General features: G+C 38.4%; 1 protein-coding gene across 1 annotated transcript; it reads left to right on the plus strand.

Annotated features, from left to right (window-relative positions):
- The first annotated feature begins 836 nt into the window (after positions 1 to 836).
- LOC109479420 lies at positions 837 to 6,198 on the plus strand. The gene is made up of 5 exons (XM_019781389.1): positions 837 to 925; positions 1,084 to 1,231; positions 3,474 to 3,556; positions 4,592 to 5,366; positions 6,115 to 6,198. The coding sequence occupies exons 1-5, from the start codon at positions 837 to 839 to the stop codon at positions 6,196 to 6,198; spliced, it is 1,179 nt and encodes a 392-aa protein (XP_019636948.1).
- The last annotated feature ends 6,503 nt before the right edge of the window (positions 6,199 to 12,701 follow it).

The following is a 12,701-nucleotide window of genomic DNA, read 5'->3' on the forward strand; positions in this document are numbered from 1 at the left end:
ACATGTCACTCTGTTTTAAACAATACCCACTGAATCAAACACACTACTACACTGCATCAAAAAACACGGTCTACACTGTACAGAAGATAGCCCGACACCGAGCTTTGTCCCTGTGGGCCTTCGTAGTTTTTAGGCCACGACCCCGCGTGCCAAATATGGAGGGGGGAACCGATTTCCACGGGGGAACCTATATAATGGAACACCGGCATCAGAGGCTGGTGCAGCCGGTGGCGGTGGACCAGAGGCTGGTGCAGCCGGGGGCGGTGGATCGGGAGATGCCACCGGGTCCACCGTCTCCGAGGATCCCGCGGCCGATGTTGACGACGCGCCCCCAGAGGAGGGGGAGGGGAGCGCCAAGAAGCAAAAATTAACCGGACGTTATTTTTTTCTAAGCAGTATTTTTTTCCTTATATCGTGCACGATATTCAAGGTAAACAAATATGCAAAATAAATGAAATTTATTGCTCGCATACTGTTGGTAAATTTTTTTTATGACGAGTGAGAGGGCTGGGGGTCACTAGCGGCGTCCTTTGAAGCTAATGCCGACAAATTTTTTTTGTGTTCTTTTTTTTTTTATAAACACAGATGATACTTGCATTGTTCATGTTTTGTTTGGTCCCTTCTTTTTAATGTATACTAAAACTTCTATATGCAGTGGCAGGCTAAGAAGGTTGATACACAGTAAAACAGTTCCAAACCTAAAGATGCAAGGCTAAATATAATTTTGCACATAAATTTTTCAAATTGCACCTTAAAATTTTGCCAATGTGCAATTTTGCACGTACCTGAAAAAAAGTATTTCGAACCCTGGATCAGACTGTCATCAACCAGAACCCATGCATCAACCAGAAGTGCAGCTACTGTCTTCCGCATCCACAGCTCCCGGTGAAAAGGATAACGAGGATACCAAAGAAGTTTGTCCTGGGTAGGTATTAGATTTGGCGTCTATCAAATTTGTAATTGCTGCTTGTATATCAGCCCATTTTTACAATTAGTACAAAGTCAGTGCCACTTGTTTTGAAAGGACTACTTATTGAATCTAACTGTAGAGCACATATTTATTTACTTTATTTTCTTTGTAAGGTCGCGTCAACTGTTTGTTAAAGATCTGCATGGAAACACCAGGTGTGTGGATGTGCAGCAGGAAACAACAGTTGCAGATCTCACCATACAGTTGGAGGCAGAGAAGATCCTACCCCCTGGAGGGTCACTGATGGCAGGATCCAAGAAGGTAAGGTTCTTATGCATACCATAAGGGAGATGGGGTTTTCTGCGCGTGAAAAATTTGCGCGTGAAAATATGCAAATTAGCCGATTCCCAAGGGATTTAAAAACTTTTTGCTGTTTTGGACTTAAAAATATAGATGAAAAGTCATGAAATAGAATTGAGTATCATATTATCACATTCTAGAGTACATAGCCTTGTTTTGTAAACTTTTCAGTGACTTTTAGGTGATTTTCAAAGTTTAAGTTTTCACGCGCAAAAAAGTTTGAAATTTGCGCGTGAAAGAAACTGCTTCATAAAATGCCAAATCAAGCTTATAGAATGGAGAAAAGCCTGGAATTGTTAAATTTAACAATACAAAACCTTGTATTAGTAACTGTTCCATGTTTTTCTGGCAAATTCAAGTAATCTTTTAATTTTAATGTTTCTTGGAAGATATGCAAATTAACCTATTCCCAAGGGACCTAAAAATTCAAACCGAAATTTCAGGTTGTAGATGGAAAATCATGTTACAGGGTAACATTTTTCTGCATTAGAATTTGGTACTGCATATTTTTTGACATTTTTAAAGGACTTTAATTTTTCACGCGCAAATTTTTCACGCGCGCGCAAATTTTTCACGCGCAGAAAACCCGTTCCCCCATAAGGGGAACAAATACATAATTATTAAAAGTGTGAAAATGATCTTGATCCAGTTAAGATTAGTGGAGAGTTATTCTTCCATTGGCATGGTGTGACAGAGAACAAGAGAGATGCTATATACAGAAAATACCTCTAGCTCTTTGTGACAAGCACAATTATTGACAGATAGGAAAAAGCTGTTCTTCTTTTAACGACCCAAAACCTACAAATTTCAGAAAAAGTGTTACATTACGTCTTCCATGGTCTACAACAGAGAAGTCAAACCCTTTAGAGATAGTTTCTGACATCGATAGCTAAAGTTTCATACATATTCCCTTTTACTATATATTATGTAGATTTTGAAGTTATTCTGTACTACTCTGTTTGAATGTTCTTTTGTTTATGTCACCTGCAATTAGCCTTCGGGCAGGAATTTGCAATACCCTTTTTCATTATAGTGGTTATGTATGGTATTTTTGATAGATGTGTATACATTCAAAGATTTTTGGAACTGTACATGTCTCTTGTTGGCTCAATCCAGTTTAGCTTACATACTGTGCAGGGTAACTACATGTAAATACTTGTCCAGTTTAGCTTACATAGTGTGCAGGATAACTAAATACGTGTCTCTATGGGACAGCGGTCTGCGATTCTAAAAGCTGCCCCTATCATGGCTGGGTCAAAGTCAATAGATCTGCACGCTGGCCTATACATGTCTGGAAAAGACTAGAATGTACCATTCTTTTGGGTAGAGACATAAAGAGGGTAGCCCTGTATCGTAGGAAGCTCATGACGTTCAAACCTCTGCATGTCAAAGAAGCCAACCCAACACTTCATCCTGGTGTGCTTGCCCAAATGGGAGTCATATAGAATTCTGCAATGCATTACCAGCAGAATCAAAAGAATCAAACGCAAAGGAATCATACTTCACCTCAATTGAGGTTGACCAGGAAAGAAGGATCAGTGAATGGCAACCCAGTTTCACAAGTTTGTTTCCCATTATGATAGCTTACTGGATTTCTGTACAATCATGTTTGGCTATTACATATCAGACTGTTTCTTTAGATGACAGGCAGGTTATGGCTTTAATTTCTGCCCACTTTCAACCCCATCTTGTTTTTTGTCAAAGACTGCATATGGGAAATTAAGAAATTATTGACTTTATACATATATACAGAGGAAAGCTAAAATGATGGGCTGTCAAAGCATAAATACACTAGGTTACTCTGAGGGTAGTCGTATTTGAAAAAAGATAATTTCCAACACTGATTTTGCCAGGTAATCAAGAGAACCAGTTCTGACTTAGCCTGGTATCCAAGTCTATTACATATATCTGTATACAGAGAGGACAGAAGAGAATTGTGAGCTATGATAGGTTTGGATACAAGTATTTCTAGGCTATCTCTGAGTGGGCCATGTAAAAGTTTTGTAGTGGATAGGAAAGCCCTTTACTACTTTTAGTCTTGTGCAACTCCTATACAATCAAGAAAACCACTTTCATAATTCTAAATATTGCATCACCAGTACTGAGTAGAGACTTTGCTTTTGCAAAATACTATACATTTTGTACATGGTGTTGTTAGCTGTCTGATAGAAAGAAATATTGACACACTAAACTGTTTTAACAGTTGAAGAAAACCCAGCTGATGAGTGAAGTGCCCAGTAACATCGAAGTGGTACTTGCTCTGCGTGGAGGGGCACCTGCCGGCAAGTAAGTAGAGTCCAGTATGAATTACGAAATTGAGAGAGGATGAGAAGATTCAATGTATAGAAAGATGCTTATTGAAATTAAGGGGGAGAGGGAAACATCTCCTAGTAGTAAGAGTGAATTCCTGCCCATTTATCTCATAGATGAGCATCAAGCAGTTACTTTGTCATTTTGTCAATGTCAATGTGTTTTCCATAGTCATCAAACAGTGTAATTGTTGGTTTATCTATGGTAATTGTATATTTGCATATCAATCTTTGCTATAGTGTCATGATCTAAAAGTAGCATTGCTTCCAAAATGTTTGTCCTTAGGAGAAACAGTCTAAATTCCAGGACAGGACTGAAGGTGAAAAGTTGGTCAGTACTCGTGCCTACTCGTCCATTTTGCTTACAACATAAAGACCTGCCCAGTATACTCAACTATATATTCCTCTTTACTAATAATAACAGCAAAGCATTTATGCATGAATCATGCAAATTAGATAGTTGGTTTCATATGTTTTTCCCTTTAATATGCTTAAAATACAGCAGTTACCAAGTGGAAACTGTTTTCCAAAAACTAACTATTGGATCTTGGCTTGTCAGGGACAAACTGAGATGTAATGAATAGAGATCAGATCCCATGGAGTTAGCGAGATTGAAATAAAGAAAAAATTTAATCACTACCAGGTATTAACACTAACAGTAGTGACTACAGATCCCTTTGTATTTGCGTACAAATTGACTTTTTTTCACCTGTTGCTGTTTTAGAGGCAAGCACATTACAATTTCTGGTGAAGTACTATTACTTGACCTGACTTCCCACATAAGTCAAGTCAAGTAAGTTAAGTCACTGCTGTTACTGATGAGTGTATTCCTTTGACATAAACTTGAAATTAAATTGGTAATATTATTGCATTTTCTCCATTTCCTTGTAACCTGCCTGTTGACAAGAAATTATTCGAGAATACCATTGAGAGCTCAAATACATTAGCCAAACTCTATGATGAGTATGTGACTCCTCAACTTGGCTTTTGTTATGTCATCATCTTGATCCAGGTTGAGTATCAATGTTCAAGAAAGAAAGGACTCAAAAATAAGAGCAGAGGATCTCAGGAAGAAGATTGAAGAGGACTCAGGGATTGGAAAAAAGTTGTCAAAACAACAGCTGGGAAGGATTTTGAGGAATGTGTACAAAAAGAAGTTTCACCGTGTTCGTATCTATAATCCATCAAATCATAAAAGAGATTACTATTATGATGGGCTAAAGATGAAAGTGGCTGGGACAGAAACAGATGGGAGAGTAGCTCCCCAGGAGCATGTAGATAAAAATGTAAATGAATCAGTATTGGCCAAAGAGAAAATACAGGCCCTTGAAATGGAACTTTCTACAATGAAGGAAAGAACATCTGAGTTAGCGGCTCAGCTTGCTCAGCAGTCAAAAACCATATATGGTTTAAAAGAAGAGAATACTGATTTGTTAAATAAGGTAATGGCCGTGAATGAGGACAACGATATTCTGTACAAGGCAGTGTCCAAACACACTGCTGAATCCTTTCTACCAAGCCTGGCAGACTTTCCCTCTGATCAGATTTTTGAAAATGACCGCTTGGTTCAAGCTCACAATACAGTTGTTGGACGTGGTGCATATGGCCAAGTGTGTAAACTTCATCTGTCAGATGTTGGCACGGTAGCTGTCAAAACGTATGGCATTGAAAGGAATGGGCAGTCTGCTGTGGGGATGTCAAAACGGCACCTATTAAAGGAAGCTAACATGCTGAGGGCACTGCAGGATATCGACGGTGTCCAAAAGCTTGTTGGCATTGAAACTAAGGTTCATCCATGCAAACTTTTGACACAATTTGAGGGCCAGAATGGACAGAGTACTACAATTGATCACATTATACAAAAGAAACCAGGACTTTATGACAGAAAACGTTGGTGTTTAATTGTATTTGATCTTTGCTCTGTCTTGTACCAAATCCACATGCATGGCATCCTACATAATGACTTGAAGCCCAATAATATCATCATATCTTCAGACATGAAGATCAAAATCATAGATTTTGGGCGAGCCTGCATCATCTCAGATGCCAAAAAGTCACTGCAACCACTTCCAGAAGCAAAATACCCATGGATTGCTCCGGAGGTTCGCAGTGGTGACCATGCACCAAGTGTTTCTAGTGATGTCTTTTCAGTTGGGTACGTGATAAGTAAGATTTTGGTGAAGTGTTGCAACCATATTAAATCCAATGCATTGGCACATATCTCTAAAGAGTGCAGGAAGGAGCAAATGCAAAGGCCATCTTTGTCTTTGCTGAAATACACCTTGAGTGAGATGCTTGAGAGTTGAAAGTTGAAATGAGGGGTCTAATTGTACCCACCTGACACTGTATATTTTAAGGGGTATTGGATTTCTCTCCTGGATGTGTATCTTCTGTTTCAGTCATATAACACTTTTCTCATGTGATTTGTTCATGACACATATGATTGATATGCAAATATATATATGTATATGTTTATAGCTGTAAGAAACTTGGAACAAATGTAATAATAGACACTTTTGCTGTGTTTCTTGAAAGGGGTTCAAGAAGGAAGAAGGTGAACAGTGGCAGAAAGACGTGCCCAGGCTGCTTAAGAAACTATACTGCACAAGGTTTACGTAATCATAGACAACGGATGTACAATAAAAGTACCAACATATACACTTGTGCAGAAAAAGCAAAGTACGACGAAAGTTCTGATTCTGAAATTGAATGTAGTGCCAGCATTTCTGAATGTGACCCTTTATCTCCTGAATCTGACCCTCAGTCTCCTGAATCCGACCCTCAATGCAGTGAATCTTTAGTGGATTCTGAACCTTTAAATGTGGGTAGGAAATTGAAACAAACTAGAAATCATGGGGAGGAAGATATAGAATCATTCTATGATGTAGATGAATCAGTGCCAGAAGAGAATGACACTGAAGAAATCTGGATGGAAAACGATGCTAACGATTATGTTGGCCTTGACGAAGACTTTGTGAATAATTCTTCAAGTAGTAAGCCCCGAATGTCATCAAAAGGTATGCTCACCTGTCTGGTAAAGTGGCTTTGCTGGTTTATATTATTGTGGCAAGCAAAATACTTCATTTCGGATAATGCTATGGATCATTTCTTCAACTTCTTGCACCAGTGGTTTAACCCTCAACAGAACACCTTCCCGGACTGATTAATCTGTACACCTGGGGTCCGCGCGGACCCCAGAACAGTTTTTTGCTAATTTTTAGAAATTATCAACATACTACCAGCTCATTTGTTTTGCAAACTGATGTGGGAACCTCTGTGTCCACATTACATACAAAAATCATACATTTTAAACTTTTTCTATTTTTTGGTGAAGAAAAGAAGACAAGAAGAAATACCCGATTTTTAAACCCATTTCAGACTGAAGGGGCTTTTGAGGCCCAACTTTGATATCAGATAGCGGCTAAACGGCTTGTGCTAGAAGTATCAAATTTGGAGACCTTTCCTAAAATGTCTCTGGAAAAAAGTTCATATTAGTTTAATACTTGTAAGTTGATGTTTTTTTGTGTTGCCATGGCAACGGGCAGTTTTTTTTGAAAATAGAAGTAATTTTGGTTTAAACATAAAACTTTTCTGAGTTTTATATGAAATTACACTTTTTTTCTAACATTAATAACATCTTACATAATTAAATATAAGTTAAATCATTTAATATGCATATAATATGCTAATTTGATGACGTCATTGGTCAAAATCCAATATGGCGGACTACATTATTAGCTCTGACGTCATATGACGTCATAATTACACCAAAGTTATTAAAATTTAATTCTATTACTACACCATTCTCTGAAAACTTGGTAGACATACGATGAGTGCATAAAAACATATAAAAACGGAAATAAGGTACTGTATAAGAACGCCAGTGTATCCATTATGATCGAAAGCAGGCTGGGGTCCGCGCGAACCCCAAAAGAAAATCAGATATAATTTTTTTTTAAATGGTAGAAACGGAGTTTTCTGCACTGTATTGAGAGACAACTTTGTGGGTGACAATTACCTAAAATTTCAGAAAAAAATCTTTACAAAAAAAAAAGATATTACAGAATATATAGTGCTGGGGTCCGCGCGGACCCCAGGTGTACTGTTTAGGGTTAATATAGCATCAGGACATTCTTCTTTCATCGCTGCATTGTCCCCTCTGTTTCCTGGTTCAGTTTACTTGGTTTGGAGGCAGTTGAATTATAGAGATGACCGTTTCATAAAGTATGTAGTTTGCCCTAAATGTTGTAGTTTGTATGATTACACTGAGTGCAAGGTTGTTGTAGGAGGTGTAGAAGAAAGCAAAAGATGTACCTTTTCGAAATACCCTAACCATCCTCAACGCAGGCGTAGAAGACCGTGTGGCCAGAAGTTATTGAAACATGTCAAACTCCCTAGTGGGGGCACTAAACTTGTTCCCTTCAAAATATACTGTTATAAACCATTGATTGATTCCATTTCAGCTCTAGTTAAGCGGAAGGGATTTGAAAAGTCATGTGAACTGTGGAGAGAAAGGCCTGAAAACGGTGACTGATATCTATGATGGTAAAATATGGAAGGATTTCAATGACCCTGATAAACATGACTTTTTCACAAAAGAAGGAAATTATGGATTAACCTTGAACGTAGATTGGTTTCAACCTTTTAAACATGTTAGATATTCAGTTGGTGTTATCTATCTTGCTATTCTTAATCTGCCACGCGAGGAACGTTTTAAGCGAAACAACATAATTTTAGTTGGTATCATTCCAGACATGGGTGGTGAGCCCAAAACAAGCACTTTTATTCAGCCACTTGTTGAAGAATTACAGGTAGCTTGGAATGAGGGTTTTAAAGTCAGAAGCTTTCTCTCAGGTACAGTTGAAAAGACTTTTAGACTTGCTTTGCTGTGTGTTGGATGTGACATTCCTGCAACAAGGAAGTTGTGTGGATTTATGGGGCACACTGCTACTCAGGGATGTTCCAAATGTAAGAAATCTTTCCCAGGTACTATTGGAGAAAAATGTTTTGGTGGTTTTGACGTAGAAAACTGGGACCCAAGAACACACGAGGACCATCTGGCCTCTGTGAATCATGTTCTGAAATGTAAAACACAAACTGAGCAGGAACAACTTGAAAGATTGACAGGTGCAAGATTTTCTCCTTTGATAAATCTCCCTTACATTGATATTATTCGCATGAGCACGATTGACCCCATGCATAATCTGTTTCTTGGCACGGCTAAGAGAATGATAGAAGTTTGGAAGAACACAGGTGTATTGACTGATAAGGACCTTGAAACAATTCAGGAAAAAGTGGATAATGTGGAGGCGCCAAGCGACATTGGTAAACTTCCAAAAAAAATAGCATCATGTTTTGGTGGCTTTACAGCGGACAAGTTTAAGAACTGGACAGTAATATACTCCATCTTTGCACTTAAAGATGTTATTTCTGGTCAGGATCTGGAGTGCTGGCGAAAGTTTGTCCTTGCATGTAGGCTCATTACCTCTCGTGTCATCACAAAACCAAGTATAGAGTTAGCCCATTCATTGTTAGTTGAATTCTGTAAGAAATTTGAAAGCCTGTATGGTATGGATCGTGTTACACCAAATATGCATTTGCATGCACACCTTAAAGGTTGCATGGAAGATTTCGGTCCCGTGTACTCGTTTTGGCTATTCAGTTTTGAAAGACTTAATGGTATATTAGGTGACCAACCTAGTAATAATCGTGAAGTTGAGTTGCAGATCATGAGGAAATTTGATAAAGAACGCCATCTTCTTGATATAGCTGAACCAACATATTTCCGTGAGGCCTTTTCTCCTCTAACTTCTGCCATGGCAAATGTTTTTGAGGAAGATACTAGAGGAACAAACAATGATGTGGGGTTTGGATTTGGGGGCAAATTGTCATCATTTAAAACTCCAGTTGAGAATCAAACTTGGTCAATTGACGTTCAGCGTGAAATTCAGCTTGAAAAAGGTGTTCCTGCAGTACTTGGAAATGATGACTTTGATAATATTGTAAGCATGTATAAATCCATCTACCCTGCCCTTCATACAGAGACAGCCATATGTCAGTCATACTTAAAGATTAAAACTGTAAAAGTGACTGGTTCAATCATCGGTTCTTACTCTTCACGATCATGCAGATCCTCAGAAATACTAGCCCACTGGGCTGGGACTGATGGTCACATTCAAAACTACAATGACATGGATCGTATCCCAAGGCCTGGAAGGATTTCATATTTTCTGAAACATATCATCATACTAGAACACGGAGAGTCTCAAAGTCACCTTATTGCAAAGGTTCAATGGTACTCCAGGCTACCTGACTCTATGCGAACACATTGTGGAAAGCCTGTAGAGGCATGGCATCCTACAGTATTCGATGCGGAAGGTCCTGCAAGTTTTATACCTATTCAGAGGATAAAGTCTAAGTTTGTAAAAGCTTTTGGCCAAGTTCAAAATAGAGAGGTTATGTTTGTTTGCCCCAGAGATAGATACTTCAGTTATTAGCTTTATGTAGACTGTGTGCAGACTGGGTCCACATTCACTTAACTTCCAAATAAAATTATGAAATTTCCACCATTTACCATTACGGAATCATAGAATTTCTCATTAATCATGCAAATTTGGTCAAAATTTACAGAATCGATATCTGCTAATGTTCCTCTTCTTCTTGATTACGTATGTTACAAGTTTGAATTGTCCTATCATGGAATGCAATATTCAACAATGTAACCGTAAATAGAAGGGACTCTTATTAGGGGCATTAAGATTCAATTGTTTATTAACCTTGTCACATGAGGAATGGCGCTATTTCTGTAGCAGTCAGTTTTACAACATTGTACGTTCATTTCTATGTGAGGCCACATCAATAATTTTCCGGAATACAAAACAGTGCTTTCTTTAACCTAAAACGGATTGAGAGCCAAGTTGACGGCTAATAGCAGACACATTTTAGGGAGGCAATATATTCCAGTTTGTCACCCAGCTGCCCGGGCCTATTGCTTCCTTTTCACTGGTACTTTCCAGAAAATCAATTGGAGTGGCCTGGAGTGCATTTTCTTGTAATTTGAGACATTGCACATTATACCAGAGAGTTAAAGAAGACATATGTATTGTGTATACAATGTGCAACATGTAAATATGTAATATATTTGTAAATACTCTTGAAATCATTTTTGTATATTGTTGTGATTACTTATATTCAGCAATTAAAATGTGTATTTCATCATGTCAACTTGCCTATTGCATCATGAGACCCTTTTGGTGTAGATGATATACTAATAAATATAACAGATAGTTGAAAACATAAGTAAATACCAATGTTCATGCCTCAGGTTTGCATTGTGATATTTAACTCTATGAATACTTATAAGTATGGCATTTTGATTTACTTTCTTCGTAGTGTAAATCAAAATATGTCCTTGTTACAGAACATAACGTTGCAATCATTGTTATTTTTCAAACTTTGAAGCTTGAAGTGATGAAATGTTCTACTTTTTTGTAGAAGTGTAAAACTTTGCTGTCCTCATTGGACATTCAGTGTCAAGTTATATGTTATTTTCTGATTAAAAGCTGTTGAACTTTGTACATTCTGAAATGTGTATGTGAGTTTGATTTACATCTATTGAAAGAAACATCATGCAGAAGTTACCGCATGTTTATGTCAATATCTTTCCATTCTCAGTAGTTATTACGTGGTATCTACTATTAAACTAATGGCATCTACTATAAAAGTAATATTGTTTATTATTTATTAAACCCTCTTATCCCGGACTCTTATCCGGACCGGTGCTCTTATCCGGGACTCTTATCCGGACCGGTGCTCTTATCCGGGACTCTTATCCGGACCAGGGCTCTCATCCGGGGCTCTTATCCGGACCAGGGCTCTTATCCGGGACTCTTATCCGGACCAGGGCTCTTATCCGGGACTCTTATCCGGACCAGGGCTCTTATCCGGACCAGGGCTCTTATCCCGGACTCTTATCCGGACCAGGGCTCTTATCCGGGGCTCTTATCTGGACCAGGGCTCTTATCCGGGACTCTTATCCGGACTAGGGCTCTTATCCGGGACTCTTATCCAGACCGGTGCTCTTAACCGGGACTCTTATCCGGACCAGGGTTCTTATCCGGGACTCTTATCCGGATCGGTGCTCTTAACCGGGACTCTTATCCGGACCGGTGCTCTTAACCGGGACTCTTATACGGACCAGGGCTCTTATCCAGAACTCTTATCTGGACAGGTGCTCTTATCCGGCACTCATTGGCAGAGTATGGGCTAGGGGAGCTTACACAGGATGTCCTGGATATATGGGATGAGGGCTGGATATCTCAGGATGGGAGCTGGAGGGGTCTTTTATTAGCTTTATGCTATAGAGGGATACTGATATTTACCCTATATTTACCTATATTTACCGGGTAAATTTGTGGTATTTGTGGGTAAATGTAGTATATCATATTTACCAGCAATTTACATACCCATGGTAAGTTTGGTAAATCCCAGATTTCGTGCAGTGTTTAGAAAGACGATTTTTTCGGGATTCGGAGCGCCAGTCCGTGTCCGTCCGAGTCATGTTTTTAGGCAAACACCGTTTGAGATTGGCTACGCATATCATCAAAAATTCCAATTTTTATATTTTGGACGACTAGGAATAAGATGAAATATAGGATTTTGTTAATTTCTGATTTTAATCGTTAACTTAGATGTCACATAGTGTCTAAACGGATAGGAGTAGAACGGTCAAACTTGGTGAATTTTTCTAGAATATTGTTGGCAACAATTCTGTACCATTGGAATAAGATAATAATTTTTGTGTTGCCAAGGCAACGGGTTTCTAACAGACATTTTTTGCTAAATTTTGTCATTTTCGTTTCAACAGTAAAATTTTATTATGTCAAGCTACACATGGTTTCTTATATTCATATTATATATAATTTTATGTAAATTTTATCATTAGAAATACATAAATTATGCAAATTCATTGGCGTCAATGGCCAAAATCCAAGATGGCGGACCATACATGTATCATTAGAACAGGTATATACAGGATATTTTCCTTGAAATTTCATAAATACTTCCATTTATTTTTACAAAAAAGGTACATAGGGGGGGCGAGGAGGGGGGTGGGGTTGGGA

This window comes from Branchiostoma belcheri, unplaced genomic scaffold (assembly GCF_001625305.1).
Source record: "Branchiostoma belcheri isolate BF01 breed outbred unplaced genomic scaffold, Haploidv18h27 scaffold481, whole genome shotgun sequence".
In the NCBI taxonomy this organism is placed as follows: Eukaryota; Metazoa; Chordata; class Leptocardii; order Amphioxiformes; family Branchiostomatidae; genus Branchiostoma; species Branchiostoma belcheri.